This window comes from Balaenoptera acutorostrata, chromosome 11 (genome assembly GCF_949987535.1).
Source record: "Balaenoptera acutorostrata chromosome 11, mBalAcu1.1, whole genome shotgun sequence".
NCBI classification, from domain to species: domain Eukaryota; kingdom Metazoa; phylum Chordata; class Mammalia; order Artiodactyla; family Balaenopteridae; genus Balaenoptera; species Balaenoptera acutorostrata.
The window spans coordinates 99,252,869-99,275,865 of record NC_080074.1 but is presented as its reverse complement, the minus strand read 5'-3'; the positions used below and the strand labels follow the sequence as shown (position 1 = coordinate 99,275,865).

Here is a 22,997-nt window from a genome sequence, read left to right as displayed (position 1 = left end):
AAATATAACATTGATAAAGAACAAAAGAAAAGATAGAGTTGTAAATGTCAAATTTATTCGACACACAAATTTCATGTACTTCCAATTCCCGTCCCTTCTTTCTCCCACTATCTTCTCTCCTGATAAGTCTTTGTTCTTCGTTTCTGGAGAAGTTCATCTGATGAAGTTTGTAAGTTTCCATCTTCAAGCATTTCCATGTTCAGATTCTAAACAGTAGAAGAAACGTTAGAAGTATTAGGGAAATTTTGTGATCTAATAAAGGAATAATTTTTCATATTTTAATTATAAATATTTGAACTTAATAAGTTTAATTATTTTTAATGATAAGGTTGTTCTCAGTTTTTTCATGTTTTAAAGTGGAAAGTGGAAGGTCTCACAGCAAGTGTTGTATTGTCAAAGATGAACACTGTCAATCAGCCTAAAGGAAGGTCTTGTAGATCACATCTCTTGTGCTGTGTTATATGGATAATTTATAGTGAACAGTTTCCTGACTTTAACTAGTATAAGTTTAGAAACATCCCAGAAAGGCCGTGTGTAATAAATATATCACCATTGAGTATAGAAACATAAACTAAATATTAGATGATTTCCCTTTTATATGTGGCAAATTCCTGGATTCATCTTCAAACAAGTCAACCCAGACACCAGTAATTATATTTTACTTGCATTTTTTTTCTACTGTGAAATTCTATAATACATTTGAGATAGTTCAATTCATAAATGATTTACCAAGGAGTTTTATAATATGGTAAGGATATGCTCAAGAAGCAGCTTTACACAGACAACACATATTTTATTTATTTTCTTTTTGTTGGCATTAGATTTTACTGTTTATACTTTACCAGCACTGCAGGGAACACTGTACTCTTCAATGGTGAATTCCTCTGAAATGCAAAAATGATGAGACAGAGTGAAGACATTCAGCAATAAGCAAATGAATGGTTAATTGTAAATAAAGTGTGTAAGCTACAAAAGAAAGTATAAAGCACAGTTACAGAGCCAATAAAAGGATTTACTTCTGTACTAAGCCTTTTGGGATTGGTTAGTGAGGAGTAAGAGAAAATTGGGCTTGGACATAAAGTTGAGGGACAGATTTCACAAATGGATAACTGTCTTTCTATAGGACACTGTATAGCCCTTTTTCACAACTATGTTTTTCTTATTGGAGTTGTACGTTCCTCTCTGAACCTTTTCTTTTCTAAGAAAGAGTAAAGTTTGAACACTACCAGCATGCTAAGATGCTGGTAAGTTTCTAGTTCAAAGTCATGAGCAAATGGAAGAATTTCCTGACATATTATACAAAGTTTCCCAAAATTTGTGAAACTAACTGAGGCCCAAGTCAAAAATAGATCAAATTTTGGGTCTCATATCGCACATTTTTAGTTATGGTTACCCTTCTTTACTTTCTGGAATAATTCAGTCCAGAAAAAACAATGTCATAGGGGAATTTAGAAAAAATAGATCCCCTTATTGCTTTATGATCAATTTATAAGAATGATTCTAATACTTGTTTGGGGGCATAAGACAGATTAATATACAGGAATATGATTATCCTGTGATCATAAACTCAACTCTTTCTTCCAGTGAAAGATTGTGGAGTTTTCTTTCAGTTAAGGTGACCCTGCCCTAGTTAGTCATCTTTTTCCTTTCAAGGCTCAGCATGTCTGAATCCCACTCACCTGTCTCATAATAATCATAGGCCTTTACGGTAGCTGGTTTTAAATTCTTTATTGGGATGTCTTGTTCCACTGAGAAGGAGAAACTCAAGCTTTGATGGGTTAGCTGGAGAGACAGGAAAACTGAATTGGAATCAAAGATTAACTCAGTTACTCTTTTCTTAAGATAGTATCAAACCCTGTACTTATGCTGTCCTCCATACCAAAACCTATGAAAAGAATGAGAGGTTTTAAGACTGGCATAATACACTCAATGACAGATAAAAGAAGGGCAAAAAGACGATTCTATGGACAGTCAAATGTAGTAAATTGAGCTTTGTTGACCTGGCCCAGCTTCATTTCCCTCTGTAGCTATTTTCTTTCCCCACAATTCATAAATGCTATACCGGGGAGTTTTATAATATGAGAAGTTGTGTAGGTGAAATACACTCTTTGGAACCTGGGTTGGTTTGTTAGAATCTGTAGTGGTTCTCCCGGATCTAGCAGAATCACAGAGAATCTTACCTCTTCAAAGTAAATCAGGACATGGTTGGTGCTCACTTCAGTCCTTTGAATCTGAGGCCTTTCTTGGAGCTGTTGACCAAGAGGAAAGGCCAAAGATATGGGATGAGGAACTTTCAGGCTGAGGCAGTTTACAGGTATTTATGTTCTAAATGGCTTCTCAGAGATATCCAAACACTAATTTTGATTTCTTCAAGAATAATAGTAATAATAATACAAATAATGAAAGTAATATTTATTAAACCCTCCTTATCTATCTATCTACCTTCTATTTAGAGAGGGAATTATCTTCCAACTATATAAAAAAAAGGAGAATATATGTATATGCTTACATATGATATAGTCTCCCTTTTTCTTTTTGTACATAGTTGGAAGATAATTCAATGCACTACACATTTCTAGAAGTCTCAGGGCCTGCTGGAACTTTATTAACCATGTTTATGACTTATATCTTATAGTTGAGACCACATAGCTAGGATGCCCACTTTTAAAATGATGGAAACACACACTAGAGAAACAAGTTTGAGGGAATAAATCTCTTGGAGAACTGAATCAACAAAATAAAATTGACAGCATTTGCCATGACTTTGCTATCTGTAAAAAACTTAGGGTTTACCTTTTTCACTGATGCTTTCACAGGTATGAAGCCTGATACCATCTTCACATCAACAATGACCATGTTGGAGCTGGGTCGTTCCCCAGTATAACTATGAAGTCAAGGCATAGGGACAAGGCAGTCAAACAAAATTCTTTGGAATTCATTCAAGACAAAACTCTCTCCTCTTTTATTTCTACTGTTCCTTATCCCTGGCTACCACTCAGCCTTGCTATCTACTCTATTTTCTTCTGCTATAGTTGTTTGGAAAACTCATTATGAATGCATACTCTGCAGGTATGGTAACATCATATTCTCAATGTTAAGCCTTTCCAGTAAGAGTGAAGAAAATTTTCTTTTAAATAACTATTGCAAGAATTTCTTGTTTATTATGTATGACCTTGGACAATGAAGATCCCCTGCACAAGAAAATCTATTTCACCATATTCTACAAAATGTCTCATAGTGGTTTAGGATTTACCTAATGTTGATGAGAATCTGGACTTTCTTGTGAGCATTGACTCCATCACAATTCTTGGGGAGAGTATCAACTTTCAGAGTAAAGGGAGATTTTCCTTCTTTCTTGGGCAGGATATTATATCTCAGGGATGTCTAAAACAAATTGAAAAAAAATCCTTTATTTTTGCACTCAAATAGTCTATCTCTTCTACGTGATTTATACCTCCCCTTAGGACACGTTTCTTTTTCTATTTTGAAGTTCAAATCGAATTCTTGAGACTTGTTCTCCCATTTGTGGTATCCCCTGAACCCTGGCAGTCTCACCTGGAGGTACACACATCCCGACCCTGACACTGCCATGCTGTACTCCCCTGGAACCTCTGGCAAAGTGACCTCCTGCAGCAATAGGCGATTGCCTTCATCTACTTGGAATTCTTCAGAGAAGGTCTCTGAAGACTTGATGGTGACTGTAGCTGCTTTCTCCCTTTTAGTGAAAGTTGCTGCTCCATACTTGGAGAGCGCTTGGAGAGCTACCACTGTATCCTGAAAAAAGATGGGTTCAGAAAGCACAGGAGAGGAAGGTAACAAAAATCATACCAGATGTAAACCGTATCAACACTGTTCTCAGAGTTATTTAGTCATCAACACAGTTCATTAACTGGATTTCAAGTCAATTCAGACCTGGTTATTAATCATGAACTATTCTAGGTACTTTGGGGGAAATGAAGTTTCCTTGTTCAAGTAATTTACAATGTACATATGGGAATGAGGCTCAAATATTTGACATAAAGTAGAGGATATTTCAATAATTATAAATTTATATAACAACATTTGTTGGAAAAATTCAGAGAATGGAGAAGAAATTGGATCTAGCATAATAAGAAAAGGCTGTGAAGAAGGTGAGAAATAAGATTTTCTCTGAATAATGAGAAAGGTTTATAAAGACAGAAGAGAGGCATCAGGCAGTACCAGGGAGGGAAATGTTGTTGTAGTAAAGACATGGAAAAGAGTGAGCCAGTTCCAGAAAAAGCGAAGGGATCAGCCTTTTGGCTATGCCACGCAGCGTGAGGGATTTTAGCTCCTTGACCAGGGATCGAAGCTGCGCCCCCTGCAGTGGAAGTGCGGAGTCTTAAGCACTGGACCGCCAGGGAAGTCCCCAAGGGAAGTAATGTTATGAAAACATTGCTTTAGGAAGGCTGATCGACTTTATGGATGAGGATCCACTAAGGAGAGAAAATATGAGAGATTGTGCAGAGGACAGAGAAATAATCCATATATAAAATAATGAGGCTGGAACCTTTCTGGTGATGGAGGAGTAGACAAAGTATAAATTAGAAACATTATTCAGTTATTCAACTCCTAGAATGTGGTTGTGTCTACATGGGTATTAGTAGAGTTATTCTTCTTCCTAGAGTCTCTTCACAGACCTGAGTGGAGGAGAAGCCCCCACTGGGGTTTTGTTGCTTGGTGACCCATTTCACAATCCGTGTGGCCACAGACAGGTCTTCGGAAGATGGGGCAGGCTGGGCAGTAAGATAGGCAAGGAGAGTGTAAGCCGTCATCTCCACTTCAACAGAAGGAGCCCGGGGTTGATAATAGAGTGCATTAACTTCTTGAGGTTTCCCAGGACGTTGCCAGTGGATTGAGTCCTCTTTGAGATAAAAAAGGATACAATCTTAAGCTTAGAGAACATTTTCAAAACCTAATTCATGAATGATCATTATAATTAGAGCTCACCTAGTGAATGGATATACATGAAGTGAAAGTATTAAGTAATCACCAATCAAGCAAATCTTTGCCATGAAAGTAAATTGAGGTTCTAGCAAATCACAATCACATTGTGTCTTTGTGTCTGTTACCTACTTGTGTGATATTAGAAGCTGGGCTGTTTAAAGTCTATAATGTGTGAATGGATAAAATGACCCACGTCACCTAGAGAACTTCAGTGTTAGGTCAATAATAAATCATCATCTTCTTCTTATAATAATATAATGGATAGAATATAATATAAGCATGGTATGTGTGAATTTAATAGGTCATCTCCCTTTGATCACTGGTGATTTTTGGAAGTCACTTTTGCGGTAGCAGCTCTTACCTTCTTTTACAGCCTCTTTGTCTAGTGATTCAAGCAGCTCACTTCGTTTGGCCTGGTTTCCTGCTAGAGCAAAGGCATAGGCCAATAATGCCTTGGTATAGACAAGACTTCCTTGGGTCTCTGAAGTAGATTCCCAGGCCCTTTCCAGGCAGAATAGAGCATTGCGGACAACTGGGTGCTATAAAGAAGATGGACCTTAAGACAGAACCAGGCTAACGAACTGTCTCCAGGCTAACGCTAGATTAAATGCCCTGATGTGCCTGTGCAACATCCCAGTGTGACCAGAGGGTAATTTTCTTTGCAGCTTCCCGAAAGATCTGTCATCCTTTATGCTCTAGTGACATATACTAATATTAAATAACATGAAAATCACAACTCATTTTCCTCAGAGATTCCTAGTTCCACAAGTTTTATTCCTTACATTTGTGAGGGAGGTCCAGGGAGTGTGGTAGTACATACAGTGACAGGCAGTGGCATCTCCAGCAGAGCAATGGTGATGTAGGCAGAGAGCGTCACCTCATCGTCTACCCCACCCTGTAAGGATCAGAGGCAGAGACACTCAAACACTCCAGTATTCATCAGCCAGAATCAGCTAACTCTAATTTTCCCCTTGGCCATCTTCACCAGAAAGCATCTTTCCTTGGGCAGTATTATTGATTTTTCCCCTTCCTCCTTCACCCTAAAATTCTTAAATCTGTCCCAAATCACTTTCCCTCACTTTTAGTAATGTATTGGAGCTTTTTGGGCATGCTATTTTCTTTCAATACAAAACAACTGATTTATTGCTAGGTTTCAGAAGCTTTAGAGTCTGCTGTCCTTCTCAGAGCTATGTCACCAGGACTTGAGGAATCAATAGGAGCATCGTAGCGCCTACATGCCACTGTCCTCAGGGCCCAGAACAAATGTAAAGGCGTCACCTTAATAGCATTGTTTAACAATGATCCAGAGCGCTGGAAACAACCATTTTCCTTTTGCTTCTGTGAGAGCCAGGTAAGGGAGTTCATGATGTGCGAGTCCTCCACAAAGATGTATGACTGGGCTTGAGCGAAGGACTTGAATACAAATGCAGTGAGCCTGTCCAGCAAGGAAGAGATGGAGACCTGAGGACCATCTCACTTTTAAAGTTCACTGTGTGCAATTGCCTCCAGGTAGCTTCACAATTCCGTGGAGAAAATTGGTGGCGAAATGATACTTGAATACTGAATATACTCTTATTTGTCCAGCAAACTTCTGAATCTGTTTTAAAATCTCTCAACTTGATGGGTTTCCCCAGAGTCGATACTTTTCACTTTTTTTTCTCATAAAGTGTGAAATGTGTAAAATGTGGTGCCTTCCCACCACCAAAATTGCCATTTTCTGAATGATTTTACTACATCACAGTCTCTTTCTGTCCTTCCCCTCCTCTCCTCCCTTAATGTAGAAGCTTCTTCCTCTATCATTTCACATTATGACACTTTCTGCCTTCTATTTCCGTTTTGGGGGATCCTTACTTTACTGCTATTTACTATACTGTCAGAACAGTGAGCTTTCATAGATGAAATGGTGAGATCCTCCACTAGTGATGACACACATAGGAGTTTTTAAAGGATAACGAAATGGGCAGAAGACCTAAATAGACATTTCTCCAAAGAAGATATACTGATTGACAACAAACACATGAAAGAATGCTCAACATCACTAATCATTAGAGAAATGCAAATCAAAACTACAATGAGGTATCACCTCACACCGGTCAGAATGGCCATCATCAAAAAATCTACAAACAATAAATGCTGGAGAGGGTGTAGAGAAAAGGGAACCCTCTTGCACTGTTGGTGGGAATGTAAATTGATACAGCCACTATGGAGAACAGTATGGAGGTTCCTTAAAAAGCTAAAAATAGAACTACCATACAATGCAGCTATCCCACTACTGGGCATATACCCTGAGAAAACCATAATTCAAAGAGAATCATGTACCACATTGTTCATTGCAGCTCTATTTACAATAGCCAGGACATGGAAGCAACCTAAGTGTCCATCGACAGATGAATGGATAAAGAAGATGTGGCACATATATACAATGGAATATTACTCAGCCATAAAAAGAAACGAAATTGAGTTATTTGTAGTGAGGTGGATGGACCTAGAGTCTGTCATAAAGAGTGAAGTAAGTCAGAAAGAGAAAAGCAAATACCGTATACTAACATATATATGGAATCTAAAAAAAAAAAAAATGGCTCTGAAGAACCTAGGGGCAGGACAGGAATAAAGACGCAGACGTAGAGAATGGACCTGGGGACACGGGGAGTGGGAAGGGTAAGCTGGGATGAAGTGAGAGAGCAGTATGGACATATATACACTACCAAATGTAAAATAGATAGCTAGTGGGAAGCTATCTATGCTAGTGCCGCATAGCACAGGGAGATCAGCTCGGTGCTTTGTGACCACCTAGAGGGGTGGGATAGGGAGGGTGGGAGGGAGACTCAAGAGGGAGGAGATATGGGGATATATGTATATGTATAGTTGATTCACTTTGTTATAAAGCAGAAACTAACACACCATTGTAAAGCAATTATACTCCAATTAAAAAAAAAAAAGATAACAAATTTCTATGCATGAACTCCAGGTATCAGAGAATAGCTATTTCCAGAATTCTGAAATATTGTGGATCTACAGAGAGCATATGGAAATAATTATCTTACCAAGTGTTTCCCTGACTTCTACTATGACGATCCCCAAAGGTGCTGTAAGAACCATCGCTGTGCTTACAATTCAACTGTCTTTGGTAACCTGAAGAGGAAGTTTGCATAGATTTATGAAACAGCAGAGACATTGGAGAATGAATCAGGGTTTTCCTCAAAACTTGTTGAGGTGTCACAGGGAAACTACGATGTTACTACGAAGTCTCCAAGACTTGATAATACCATCGAATTTCCTGGTTGTATAGTGGGACAACTTGTTGGATATCACAGCAACAATAATTATTAAATCTTAATCAAAGGGATGTTGACTTGAGTTCACTGGAGGAGATATTTAGGGAATCAGTTAATGTTTTTCCTTTTGGGGTATTCTCTCACCACTGGTGAGGTGGCTGATGGCTTTGGACTTGATCTTCTCTGTCAGCAGTCCTGTCTCATTCAGATAGTTCAGAACATAGATGTTAGGGGCAAAAAGGACCATATTCTGCTCTCCACAACCATAGGGCATCTGGAGAAGATTCTGAAGATTTTGCATTGCAGAGCCTAGTATATCACCTGGGGAATGAAAGATATATAAAAAAAAAAAATCAGAGGAACTCAGAGCTGATTTATGTTGGGATAAGAAGACAGATTACTAAGTGAGAAGTCAAATCATATGTAAAGGGGAGGAAAAGAAAGCATAAGAGGTGAAGGAAAACAAGAAATAGAAAGGAAAGAGAAATGCGGGAACAATAAAGTAGATAGTTCAAGGATGGAAAAAATAGGAAAAAATCTGAATGGTAGGATACATCTTTGTGATGAGCCACAGATCTGGTAAAAAACAATTATTTTTAAATCTATTAGGAAGCATCACTACCTAGCCAGTCTCTTGAAGATGAGGGCACAAAGAGATGACCCTTTTTACTTTTTAGAGTTTATCAAGGTATAAGATGTAGCACAACATCTATTCAACAGTGCAGTCCTTAGCTTGGTGCTCTTTCTCTCAATCCAACGCCTAGACTCAGGGACTTCATTAGTAAGGGATGGTGAGACCCCATGCACTAGAATTATGGGGATGGACAACTGCTTCTTTGGGGCTGGGAGACTCACCCAAAACTGAATGTGTTGCCCTGGCAGAGCCTTCAACCACATTTGAAGGAAGTTTTAGTGACAACTTTTCAGGTTCTCCAGTTTCTAATGAAAACAAGACAAATATATATAAGGGAGGGAAAAATGAGAAAAACGTTCTAGTTTTGTTTGAATTTTTTCATCTATATGATCAAGACCCAACATCTCATTTCTCTTGGTCATTATATAATCTCTTTGATGCAATCCAAGTTTCTCCTAAAGCCACAATTCATCTCACAGTGAAGTTCCTATTAATCATATATATTTGTGTTAAACTTCTATAGATTTCCTTATAAGCGTATACCTTATGTTATATTTCTTTCTTTCTCTTCATTGTTTATGTTAATTTCTACTATAGCTGGTGGTTGTAAAAGAATCATATTCACTCCATAAATACGTATTAAGTGCGTGCTATGTACCAGATTCTGTTTTAAGTGCAATGATATAGCAATTTTCAAAAGAAATTTCCTGACATCCTAGAGTTTTCATTTTGATGGGAGTAATAAAATAACAAATAAATATTTAGTGTGATAGATACCGGCAAGTTCTATAGAAAAAAATAAAGCAGAGTAAGTGCTTACATGGGTGAGCTAGTGAGGCGAGGCAAGGCAAATCAGGAAGTGCAGGGTGTGGGGAGAAGGTTCCCAATGATAAAGCTCATTGATTAAAAAATCATAGGTGACTGAGACCAAGTAAGTCAGGGAGTAAAATTTATAGATACCTAGGGCAAGAGACTTGCAGGAAGAAGGAACAAAGTGTGAAAAGACTCCAGAGATTAGAGCATGCTGGGTGTGTTCTAAAATCAGATTAGGAGAACAGTGTGATTAGGATTAGATTAGGAGGAGCAGGGTGAGTAGGGGAGAGGGTAACAGGATATGAAGTCATGAGGATAGAAAGGCTTTGTAGGTGATGCTGGAGACGTAGTCTTTAACTTTGAGGGATATGGGAGACTCGTGGAAGATTTTGAACAGAGGAGGGGCATGATCTGAAATATGCTTTAAATGATCCCTCTTGTTGTATAGGAACAGGGGGAGATGACCAGGAGTCCAGTTAGGAGGTGACTGAGTTGGTCCAAGAGAGGAAGGTCTAGAGTAAGAGTGGACATGATGAGAAGTGGACAGATTTCAGATATATTTAAAGATTCAACCAGCTAGATTTGGGAATGGATTGGGTGTGGGGTAGAAGAGAAAGGACATAATAATGGACGACTCCAAAATTTTTTATCTCCAGCAAGTAGAGGAATGGAATTTCCATCATCTGAGATGGAGAAAATTGTAGGAGGAGCAGGCTTGTGGGGACTAAGCAGGGGTTCAGTTTTGAACATGCTAGTTTTGAGATACCTCTTAGACCTCCAGGCTTAGAAATGCAGATGATAAGTGAGCAGTTGAATACATGAGTCTGAGTTCAGGAAAGAGGTGTGGACCAAAGATGTACATTTTGTGGTCTCTGGTACAAAGTTGTTACTGAATTTCTGTGACTAGATGAGATTATCAGGGGATACTTATATAGAGAAGAGAAGAGGTCTGTAGACTAAGCGCTGTTCTCTAGATGATTTTAGATAGTGCAGAGTTGAATATTTTAATAGTAATTTTTTAATGACTGTGTGAATATTTAAATGGTAGTTTTAAGTGTAATAGAAAAAGATTGGTTTTCTATATATGTCAATGACCTAAAGTTCTTCTTAAAATAACTTGTTTAAATAAAAACATGAGTACACTTCAACTATTAACAGAATAACCAATAGTACTAGTGCCACAAAGATATTTCAATAGTTTGAAAATTGTGTTGGAAGAAGTTTGGGAAGCACAGGTGTATTGGAAAGAATCCTGTCCTATAGTCATCAGCTTTAGTCTTCATTATTAGCCAAGAGCTTTTAGGTGAGTCTCTTAACTTCTCTATGTCTTCATCAGGAAAAGATTGTTCTCCATTCAAATGTCCTTTGATTTGCACATGGGATAGTATACTTGTTTCCTTTTATTCCCCCCAGAGGAAACATGCCCCAAAGAACATTTCACAACTATATACTTTGGCAAGTGGCTTAACAAAAGAATTTTATCTATTTTTTGACACTTACCTGAAGCACAAAGAAGTGTGTTGAAAGTTTCCTCCTTTTCTATTCCTTCAGGCTTTGTATTGAAAGAAAAAAAATCAAAAAGAAAAGTGATAGTGAATGTAGATAGTGATAGAGAAAAAGCAATCACTTTAGGAGAGAAACTGTCAGTGAAAACTTGAGTTGTGGACATATTCATATTCTTGGGAATGAAATGTCACTGTCGCATACCTATTAGATAATGTGATTTACATAATAAGGCCTCTGAGACTCAGAGAAAGTAGACCCGCATACCTCAACTAATAAGGGCTTGACTACGGTGTCCTTCTGTCCAAGTGCTGGGACGTGGGGCAGCTCATTGTCACACAGTTCCTGAGACTGCAGGGCTTCTGCAGTAGCTGTGAAATCCACCTTTCCTGGGGAATAAGATTCTTAAGGAGTTAAACAGTGATTCTATATTGAATGGTTTCTTCTTTTTAAGCCTCTCCAATATTTATAATGGTTTTCTTTCAATCGATCATTGTCAAAGGAGGATAAAAAAACATGTATCTGAGTGGGAATGGAAAGCAAATCATTACAACATAAGAAGTAGGATTTGTGAACAACTTTACCACTCACCCAGTGACTTTGGGGTAACAGCCCAGGACACAGTTTTCTGCTTATTTCCACAGACACAGTGAGAGTCTTCATTCTTCTCTACTGGGATGGCCAAGAAGGCTGGAGAGACCTCCAACTGCACGCTGACCTGTCCCCCATTCCCACCCACAAATTTGAGAAAGAACACAGGCAAAAGGTCAGTAACAGGGGGAAGAAGCTTAAAGGGACAATGCATACTAATTGAGAGGCTTTGAGAAGCTGTTCAAACAAGGTAAATCCTGTCAAATATTTTTTAGTTTAGATGTTTGCCATAAGGACTTTGAAAAACTGACAGGAATCAGGATAAATACTCAGGATTTAGGCTTGTGCCAACACAAGGGAGAGATATTTTCTTTAGTTAGAGTGAAAAAATAATCAGGGGGAAGTAATATCTGAATTTAGGAGTACACAAATAATGCAGAGTCCTGAATAAATATAACCTTACCACCTCAGACCTGTTGGGGAGCTTTGTTCTTAGTACTTATTCCATTCTAAAATTAGGCTACATCGTGTTCAATTATGACTTACTAGGAGATTACCTGGGAAATCTAGGTAATGAATGGTGATTTTGTTCCTTCCTTCTACTTTTGCTTACGCCGAGAAGTGCCCTTACCCGAATGCAACGGGACACATAGCTGAATGCAGTGGCTTTGAGTGTGAAGGCTTCTCCTCGCACCACAGAGTAGGGGAGCGTGAGTTCCAGGAAGAAGGGCCGGAAGGCTGTAAGAGAGATGGGGGGGAGAGGCCGAGCCCCGCGGTTCCAGACAAGCAGAGCGCGCCAGCCTTCCACTCCGTGAGGCGTCAGGGACCGTCACTGCCGACCCACTTCCACCCGATCCACTGGGGGGGGAAAGGGGGGGGAGAGTCAGTGAGTCCCCTCTTTAGCAAGGACCACAGCTGACCCTAGAGCGTGAAAACTTAGTGTGATACATGTTAAACTTGATATAAGGTTTGGCGCTCGTAATGAGGTCTCTGAAAGTTTTTTTTTTTTTTTTCTTTTTAGGGTCGAGGGTAGCTTCCTACTTTCTGTTATTTTAAGTATCTCAGGACCAAGTTAGAAAAAGAAAACTGCATTGTTTAGCTATGAGATAAATGAACTATGAATCTAAACAACTACCAGAAAAGAGTGGAGCGGAACGGAAAGGATCAGGAATCAATGATCACACCAGCACCACAGAGGAGGATTCAGATCCTTTTATGAACTCAATTCTGGGCAACACACAACTTACTCGAGTGCCACCAAGTCCCAGATCCAGGTCTCAGGGAAATACTTCCGGACTGTCTCTTTCACTTCCACAGCTGGAGAGTTTTCTCTCCCTACCATTGGATAAACTATCCCTGAATTTCCACGTGCTAGAGCAGAGCCTACTGGACCTATTGGACCCGCTTGACCTGTGGAGAGAAAACACGCAGGGCCCAACATAAGCCTCAATTTTATCCTTAATTTCTTACAGCTGCCTTATTTATCAAGTAGAATAAGGTCATATGCTCAGGGAATGTTTATTATTAGAACAATTTAACCTACCGGCTTCTTTGTTCACTCATCTATGTGTCCTATTGGAAGGCTAAATCCTATTGCTTCATCAAATGGTTTAAAGGTAACTGTATTTTTCTCTAGAAGTGAAAACAAATATAGCTCTCCCTAAGCTGAGTTTTCAACTGGTGAAGGCAAAAATAAAGAGTAATTTAAAACACCAAATACTGCTTATACCCTGACGGGATGATCACATGTTCTCCATTTGCAGTGAGAATCAAACAAGAGGAATTGATAGTAGCTACAGCAAGAGGATTTCAGGAATTTTTTTTAACAGTTAATAAGATATGAAGACATAAACAATAATATAGTAAAGTATGGGTTATAGACAACAGAGACTCAATAAAGGACAGAAAATGAACTTTAGATTGGCCAGAAAAGACTTTACAAAGCAGAACTTAAGACCATGAAAGGATGAGAATCAGAGGGGAATGAAGAAGGCATTCCAAGGAAACAGCTACTCATGTATGTACACAGAGGTCAGAAGCAATGCTCCAAAGGGGTAACAAAAAACTTACCCCTCAGGAGTGGAATGTCTATCTCGGGGAGGTGGGGGGGGCGCATTTAACATAGCTGAGTAAATAGTAGGTGTAATTATATAATAAAACACCATGAAGGTTAGGACAAATAAATTAGATCTGTTAAGGAGGCAGGAGTTAGGTTGATTTTAAAAAGTGATAAAAGCAACTATACTTTTATTTTTATATATAAAAATTAATTTAAAAAAAAAGTGACCTGCCAGAGATGAGAAGACATATAAAGATAGTATGTATAAATATATAAATATAAACATACATAAAATAATAGCATTGAACATGCTCTTTTAAAACCTTAAATATGATGACCTATGAATTCTGGAAGTAGCGATTATGTCTGAGAAATAAGTGACAAGACAGAAGCAATGTTGAAGGGTGATGCACCTTTCACGGTATAGAGGCTGGACTGAAGTGGAGAAAGACGGAAGGCAAGGAAGGTAAATTATGATGGCTTTTTAGTACTTTGGTTATGAAACAATGAAGGACAGGACTAAGGTGATGTAACTGAACAGGAAAAGGAAAGAATGGATAGGTGACGAATACCGAATGTAAAATTTGTCTAGAGTGTTACAGAATATCTGTGATAAGAATGTAATGATAGTACTTTGTTTTCAGGTTTTTCTGGATCATTCCACCTACGTGTTTTCACTTAAGATTGAAAAGAAAATAATACACTTGGTATTAAGAGGGATGTGAAAATAAAGTAATAATAATGTTTTTTAGTTTTTTTTAACCAACAAACACTGTTATATGGAATCATGATTATATTTTTTTAAATTTATGCTCATGATACCTCAGTGACTTTGGTGTTGTCATTCTGACTTTCAACTGAGCCTCAAAAATGTTAAATGAGTCTGCAAATTTTTTTTTTTTTGCCACACCATGTGGCATGTGGGATCCTTAGTTCCTCAACCGGAGATCGAACCTGTGCCCCCTTCAGTGGAAGCAGAGTCTTAATCACTGGACAGCCAGGAAAGTCCCTGAGTCTGCAAATTTTCAAAGTTACATGTGTCATACCAGATAAAGGTATGATGAAAACTTGTTGTTGTTGTTTTTTTACTACACGAATTTGTTTCTGTGGAGGGAATATTCTTATTCATTCCTCTGCTTTCATAACTTTACTCTTTGTCTTCCTAGGCAAATAATTTCTTCTGTATTAAATGTGTTTATTTTTAAAAAACACTTTATACCACCAAATTTCTTATTAGAAAATAGGATTAGTAGCCATCCCAGCATGCCTCTAGACACTTCTCTAGGCCTGTTAGCAGCAGAAAAGAAAACAGTCAGAGCTAGAATCATTTCAACTTTTCCTCTTTTCTAGGTATACTTGAGACACACAAAGAGACTAAGTATAGTCACCAAAAGCTGAATTATTCTATTTTGTTCAGTATGTCAAAATCACTTTGATTTCCATAAAAGAATATGACAGAGGCAAACAATGTCTATATAATCCTTCACATTTCTCAGGATCCCTTGCAGGTAGGGCAATGAGATATATGCCACTTCCACTGCTGGCCATAAAAGTCATGTGCAAATCTATTCCTTCTTCCCCGTGGCAGTAACCTTGAAAGGCATATTGGAGATGGAGTCACAAGATGAAAGCCCAATGAACCTCCCTGACAGTGACTGGTCAGGAGGTGTTCTGAACAGCTACTGGACTCACAAGCAGTGTTTGTGAAAGGAAAAAATAAACTGTTATATGCTTAGCTTCTGAGACGTGGGGGTTTGTTTGTTACTGCAATATAATTTATCTTATCCTGACTAATTTAGGTATTGAAGCCACAGTGGGTAAAGGGGATTTAAAGTACCAAGACTATTGAAGACTATGACAAAAAAGCATTTGATTTGGATGAGAGACAGAGAGAGAGAGGGAAAGAAATAATAATGGCTCAAAAATTATTTTTTCTGGGGAAAAATGTTATATGAAGAAAATTTACCAAGAAGTTGCTGCAGAGTCACAACATTCAGTACTTTAAAAAAATGGCTTTTTATCCCAACCCAACGCAGCAAAGCATCACTTTTCTTCTATTATTTTAGCAGATAAATAATTTCCACCCTTACCTCCTGCGTAGATCATAGGTGCTCCTGGATATGGCTGAAACAGCTGACAAAAATGTGGCTTGTGGATTTTTGAGTTGGTAAAAATATTTAATCCTACAGACTGGAGGAAAAATAATTATTAAAGCATACTGGCAATCCAGTGTGGAGACTAGAATATTTCCTTACGTTTGTATTATACTTTTACTATTATTGTACATATAGCTCATAGGATCATCATGAAAATCCCACACAATGGAGAAGAGGGGTATTTTATAAATATGAAAATGGGGTCACAGAAAGCCCAGATCATCCAGTTAGTGAATGCGAGCTGGGATTAGGATCCACTTCTGATTCCTATTTCTGAATTTTGTCTCCTGTGTGCTGATGCCTCTTTAATTATCTTTTGCCTCCAAGAAACTTGAGTATTTTAATTTTGGATGTTTTTCTTTCCTTCCTTTACCCCCCAAAACCAAACATTAACTTTGTGGCAGAGAGTAATTTTTTGTTTCTTTTCATTTGAATTTGTAGGGTTGCATATTGGAGATTTTTCTTTTTTAATAAATTTATTTATTTTATTTATTTATTTTTGGCTGCGTTGGGTCTTCGTTGCTGTGTGCAGGCTCTCTCTAGTTGCAGAGAGCAGGGGCTACTCTTAGTTGCGGTGCGAGGGCTTCTCACTGCAGTGGCTTCTCTTGTTGTGGAGCACAGGCTCTAGGCGTGCAGGATTCAGTAGTTGTGGCCGTCAGGCTCTAGAGCGCAGGCTCAGTAGTTGTGGTGCACGGGCTTAGCTGCTCCGTTGGCATGTGGTATCTTCCCCTACCAGGGCTCGAACCCATGTCCGCTGCGTTGACAGGCGGATTCTTAACCACTGTGCCACCAGGGAAGTCCTGGGGATTTTTCTTCACAGTCAGTACACTTTGTTTTGTTTATGTTTTATTGGAAAATATTCCTTTGCCTGAATATCTATGTTCAACTCATCCCTTTTGTGATTTATCCTTTCCTTTTTTCTTTCTCACTGTCTTTTAAGTATCCTGAATCTCTGCATGCAAAACACCATCGCAGATGTCCACAGCAGCCTGATTCCTAGAGCCCCCCTGTTCTAAGCTTCCTCTTTCTTTGATATTAGTCACAGTTAAATACTACTTGCTGTCCTATCTCAGAGTACTCGGGAAACTGTGGGACCCTGAAGCACAGTTGTCAGTGGTGGCAGTGATATGGAATGGGGAGAAAGAAGTCAGAAAGAAATGTTTAAAGATGCTGCAGTTAGCTGATAAACCGAGTCTTGTTTTTCTCCCTCTACCACCGTCTGATTTATGATTCTGGAGGCTCCAGAAGAGGGAGGTTTAAATTGTTCTCAGCTAAGCTGCAGACCTCATCAGCTAAGCTGATGTACGCTTTCCTCAAGGTATAATGAGAGTTTTCAGTCCTTTTTGGTAGAGATAAGATTTAATCTCACAACCTGGATAAACTTCCTTTTCATAACTCTGCCTAATTAAAGATACACATTTGAGCCAACGTACCTAAGGCATGCAAACGTTTCTACTCCAAGTTTTGTAAATCTTTTCTTTGTGAACAGCTACTTTCAGTTTTCCTGAAATTTTACTGCACAGAAGGTGTTGGCTGAAGCAATGTACTTTGTGTATTCAGTCATTTACTCAATCATTTATTTATTGTGAAAATGACTGTTATAATGGCTGCCAATAGGGTACTCACCTTTCCAAGGGTGTCAGAGGTGCTATGGGAAATGTTTTGTTTTTCTCACATATTGGAATCTCTGAGAATCACTGAGAGGGGAACACGACAGTGATAACTAGCTTTGGGATCAACCTGGTTAAAGTTGTGGCCCTAAAAGTATACCCCTTGCTGTTTAAAGTGCCAGAGAAGTTCATGATTGACTCTCTGTGCGTATACAAAGTTCTCTATGTCTCTGAGATTTCAATATTTTTCTGTTAATCGTAGGGTTTTTTTTTGGTGAGTGGGAGGAAGATCAGATTTTAGAGCTTAGAAATCCATTTGTTCTCCATCTTAACAAAGACTCAGAAATCAAATTTGGTTATGTTTTTAGGAAGAAGAATTACCTCAAAGATACTGTAAACATCATCATCACTCAGGACCTGCTTTGGTGTGTAAATGATTCCATTGTGAGTTATATCTTCTGCATTGATGCATTTTTCCCCATCTTCATTCACGGAACCTCCATATCTAACACTAAGGCTGCTCTTTACTGGTAGCAAATCATAGACCTGCGAAATAGAGAGAACAAAGGAAAAACTCTATTTTATTTTATTTTATTTTATTTTATTTTGAGTGTGATAATGTTCAATCTGGAGTTTAAGAGATCATGGTGCTTATTTAACACTCCCATACCAACATTATAAAAAGTGACACAGAAATCATGGGGAGATATTAAGGGTTATGGATCCTAATCCTCTTCTTGTACAAAAGAAATTAATACAGAAAGATATCAAATTAATTGATCAAAGACTCAGAGCCCATTTTGGCTGAGTAAGTATAAAACTCAAGTCTCTTTGTCTCCCAGCCCAAACGCCTACTTTTAAAAGAAAGCAAAAATGTGGACAGTACAGAGAAACATAATGAAAGAATAAAAGTCATTCATACCCATCACCCAGAAACAACCTCTGTAAATACTTAATTCATTCCCTTTTCCCATTTTATATGATTAAGTTCTTACCAAGTTTTTTTTTTTTTAAGTCTACTATTTTAAGACCAAGTTTAACTTGGAAAAAAACTAGGTACAGGGGTAACCTAGAAATAAATCCATTCCAGTTCAGTTTTTGCCCAGAGCCTTGCACGAGGCTACCTGCTCAGTCATATAGTGTTCATTAAACACACAGTGACTCCCTGCGGACCTGCTGTCATCTCTTATCTACGCTACTACAATAGCCTCCTAACTGTTTCCATTCTTGCTCCCATACTCTGAGCGGCAAACAAGATCTTCTTACTAGATAAATCTAAATCACTAAATCACTCTCCTGCTTAAAACTCCTCAGTGATTTACCACTACATTTGCTGTCAACTCCTAACTCCACGGCAAGCTCACAGCGCTTGTCATGACCTTCTTTACTTCCATTCCGCCTACCACCTCTACCATCCTCTTCTCTCACCACTACGTATGAGGTCATTCCCTTTTCCTCTTTGAACACTGCAGACCTATTCTGGCTGCAAGACCTTCAGGCACGCTGCTTTCATTCTTTTCATGCCTACCCCTGCCCCTCCATTATCTGGCGATCTGAGAAGACGCCCCAATCACTAATCACTATATCAAAACCTGTTCAACTCTTTTCTTTAGCTCAACATCCTGTTTATTCCTTAAATGATACTTATCAAAATTTAGAACTATTATATGTTTATATGTTTTTGTTGCTTGCTTGTTTAATAACTCACAAGACTATACATCTAAAATGGTCAAAGACCACATCTGATTGTTCACCATAAGAACTCCTATTCCTGGAGCAGTATCTATCCCATAGTCCAGACGCAGGGGATATTCGTTAAATAAATAAATGGACAACGAAGACTGTAAACTATTGGGCCCTTTTGGAAGTTCTTCATTATAAGAAACATCTTTAAAAGACAAGTGTGAATGGAAACTCTCTTTTGTCCGTACTTAAAACCAATGAGTAAGTGCCTGCTTTTTAGAGAAGACTTAAAAACCTGGCATTTCACATACTATCTTTTTTTTTTTTTTTTTCTTTTTTCCACACACACACACACACACACACTGTATTTTATTTTTACAAGAGATAAATAGACTGACACCAAGCATTGTACATGGATGACCACAACAAAAGCAACAATGATTGCAATTACCAAACATGAAACACACTCATACTATCACATACTATCTTGAATTGTGGTGTGTTAGACATGACATTGAATAAAATTTGGTTCAAATCCCACCTTTAAAATATATTTTTGGCATGTTCTTTCTATAGTTGCTTAATTTATCCTGGCTGTGTTTTCTTCATTCATAAAATTAAGGTAATAATATCCACGTTAAGGAATTATTATTCATTTATTCGTTCATTAAAAATGTGTTGAGGGACTTCCCTGGCGGTCCAGTGGTTAGGACTCCACGCTCTCACTACCGAGTGCATGGGTTCAATCCCTGGTCAGGGAACTAGGATCCCACAAGCCATGCAGTGTGGCCCTCCCCCACCGCCAAAAAACAAAAAAAAAGAAATGTTTTGAGCATCTTTTACATGTGAAGACTGTGCTAGGCACAGGGAATGTAGTAGTGAACGAGACTGCTCACTCTTTGATATGTTATAGCAGAGAATGAAGTAAGATGATCTGTGTGAAGCACCTTGTGCAATGTCTTTTTTGGAACTGAATTGAATCCAAACTCATATGTGACTTACTACACTATGCCTGACACTCTGAAGAACTTGTCCTTTGCAGTTATAACTTCCAGCTTCCAAAAATAGTCATATCATGTGTGCATTTTCTGATATGCAAGACTGAAATGAGACTCACTGACTGAGGTGAGACCTCAGCTTCAGGCTTCATCAGCAGGACACTCTGGTCCACTGCACGGAGGGCACAGAGGGAGTAAGCAGCGGCTGTGACCTTCAGGTTGGTATCTGAGGCTGGCAGGCCCTGGGCTGAAGAGAAGCTCAAATTTACCTGTAAAGAGGATATGATTATAGCCACAAATTTTCTAATTGTTACAATCTTAAAACTCTCTTCTACCCCAGGGTAGGACTAGTCCTTTCCACACTTCCTTTCTCTTCATCCATGTTAGAGAAGGGTTAAGAGATGAATCTGCCTGGCAACTACCAGTTAACCATCTCTGGAATAAACTGGAAATGTGGTTCGGTTAACTCAGGTTTCCCACTCTTTTTATAACCAGTGAAATATAAATTGATTTTGATCACAGTAAAAGAGAACCTTGAGTGGGAATTGGAATGCACACGCTAACAAAGATACATACCTATCTCCACACAGTGTTTTTGTGATGAATGTGTGTAGTTTGCACGGGGCTGTGAAAAATCCTATTCCACCTCTAAGACCAGCCAATGAAGTCTCCTTCAGTTGGCCCTGTTAATCACCTGGCATTCTAAAGCGGTGTAGTACTGTTTATCAGCATCAGGAATTTACTCATTAATTAAAAAAACTAAACATCTAATATGCATCCTAAGAGTTAATTCACTGACAATATTCAAAGGATTGTGAATAAAGAATAAGAACTACAAAATAATGAAAAATTGTGCGTAATTTTTTTCAGAGATTTGACTGGTTTGGCCAGTAGAAATTCATCTGTAAGTGAATCTATTGGTTCCTTATATTTATGTTAGAATTTTTTGAGTAGAATCTTGAGTAAATTATAAAATAATTTGGAATTTAGTTACTGCAGTAGCATCTGTTAAGCTTCCACGTTCTTGAACTGAAAGCTGATTTGGACTGGAATGAAATAGTACATTCCGTTAAATAATATTTGACTTGGATTGCTGAATTTAACTACGATAATCTGCTATGTGGTCTACTGAATTAATGTAACACTTTGGATTCATGTATATCATATGACATATATGAAAAAAATTAATTGGTTTATCCTCAAGGTGCAGTAGTATTCATCTCTATAGTTCAATATATTATGAAAACACTGCTTTTGGAGAATTCTATTTTAAATATGTTTGTTTTTATTTTTAGAAAATTTAAGTTCATTAAAATATGTTTGTGAATGTCCATACCAAATGAACAAGTGAGTTATTTGAGATTATAATCACTGAAGATACTCCTAACCAAGAAATGGATATGCTTGAATATGTAAAATGTTCTACTGATATGAGAACCAGAAAAGAACTTTAAGGCATATTTTGAGAGCCTGTACCTATCCATATTAATCAATGTTATCCTTAATGAATAATTATTTCCAGTTAGGAATAACAGACAATTTAAACTGTTACATAGTATTTAATGTGTATAATAAATCTGTCATTATTAAAGTAAGAAAGTGGTATATGGATGGCGAATAGAAAACAGGTTTCCTCTTTCCAACAAAGATCAAAAAATTATTTAAAGTATATTGGTTTAAAGAAACACAGGTCTCACACTGACCTGGATCTTTCCTCACATTCTCAACCCACTTTTTACTCTGCTCATCACCCTGTCAGGATGTCTCACTTCTAGGGTCCTTAATTGTTAACTTTAATAACTCTCTAACTTTTAAACACATAGTCAACTTTCTTCTGAATACTGCAAAAATCTTCATCTATATTTATCATAGCTTAGCTCCATCTGTGATCAATGATAAGTGAAAAGATATTTGATGTGAAGTGATTGAATATAATGTCCATGGACTTTTGCTTCTATGTGGAAGTTTTATGATATGACACAGAAGCTGTCAGATGTTTTTGCACCAGAGTGAAACCACTGCTGGGATGAGTAAAGTGTGCTGAAAGCTGTAGCATAAGATGGCCATTCCAAGGTTTAACAAAAAACTAACTACCCATGATTAGCAATAAAGACATTGGCGCTCGAAGCAAAAGTCTCTTCTAGGTTTATATGAAACACACAGAACATCCAAACAGAACACAAATGATGCTCTTGGACACCTGTCCAGGTTTAGTAGCATTCTTTAGTAAGATGGAGTTGAAAATTTATTCAGAATCCACTGTGTATTTTCTTAGATCATTGTATGTTAAAAAGGACAATCTAAATATAATTCTCATTGCAGAAATGTTCACTTCCTGTAAATGCATGTTGTTTTAATCTTCATAAAGCTCATGTTAGAGTCCTTGTAGGTATATTTTAAAAAATATATCTGAAGTCTGTGGATCCTATTTGATTGTTAATGTTAAGATTACACAGAAAATTCTGTTGGGATAAAGCTTATTAATATCTCAGTAGGCTTCTCATTACAGCTATGCATTCTTTGGAAATATAAGAAGATCCCATATGCAACTTAGATTTTTATGCTATAGTCATTATTAGAGTGCCCAGGCTATGTTTCTCAAAATGGGATACATACATATACCCCTGTTCTGTTTCAAATTCAAAGTGAGTTTAACTCACAATAAATTACTGATTTCTGCAGTAGTACATGGAGGCGTGTCAGGGGGATA

At 37.9% G+C, this 22,997-nt stretch overlaps 2 protein-coding genes across 4 annotated transcripts in view; one reads left to right on the top strand and one right to left on the bottom strand.

Annotated features, from left to right (window-relative positions):
• Positions 1–17,993, top strand: part of KLRG1 (killer cell lectin like receptor G1) — a 185,129-nt gene extending 167,136 nt beyond the window's left edge. Inside the window, exons 6-7 of one of the 3 annotated variants that reach the window (XR_009009658.1) lie at positions 11,835–11,956; positions 12,803–13,009. The gene's annotated coding sequence lies outside the window, so the exon portion shown is untranslated. Of the gene's footprint in view, positions 1–11,834; positions 11,957–12,802; positions 13,010–17,974 lie in introns of those variants that run through there. The other 2 variants (XR_009009656.1, XR_009009657.1) reach the window with 2 other exon arrangements.
• The window catches only part of LOC103016785 (pregnancy zone protein-like), a 41,646-nt gene continuing 18,682 nt past the window's right edge, over positions 34–22,997 (bottom strand). Inside the window, 24 exon segments of the mRNA XM_028162320.2 lie at positions 34–206; positions 843–884; positions 1,680–1,782; positions 2,181–2,249; positions 2,794–2,884; positions 3,254–3,384; positions 3,556–3,774; positions 4,659–4,882; positions 5,327–5,504; positions 5,786–5,860; positions 6,244–6,400; positions 8,010–8,097; positions 8,385–8,561; positions 9,096–9,179; positions 11,188–11,239; positions 11,458–11,579; positions 11,782–11,908; positions 12,413–12,537; positions 12,540–12,599; positions 12,602–12,639; positions 13,029–13,191; positions 15,931–16,030; positions 17,988–18,152; positions 20,407–20,556. Coding sequence (XP_028018121.2) covers positions 184–206; positions 843–884; positions 1,680–1,782; positions 2,181–2,249; positions 2,794–2,884; positions 3,254–3,384; positions 3,556–3,774; positions 4,659–4,882; positions 5,327–5,504; positions 5,786–5,860; positions 6,244–6,400; positions 8,010–8,097; positions 8,385–8,561; positions 9,096–9,179; positions 11,188–11,239; positions 11,458–11,579; positions 11,782–11,908; positions 12,413–12,537; positions 12,540–12,599; positions 12,602–12,639; positions 13,029–13,191; positions 15,931–16,030; positions 17,988–18,152; positions 20,407–20,556 — 2,763 coding nt within the window. The 3' untranslated portion in view covers positions 34–183.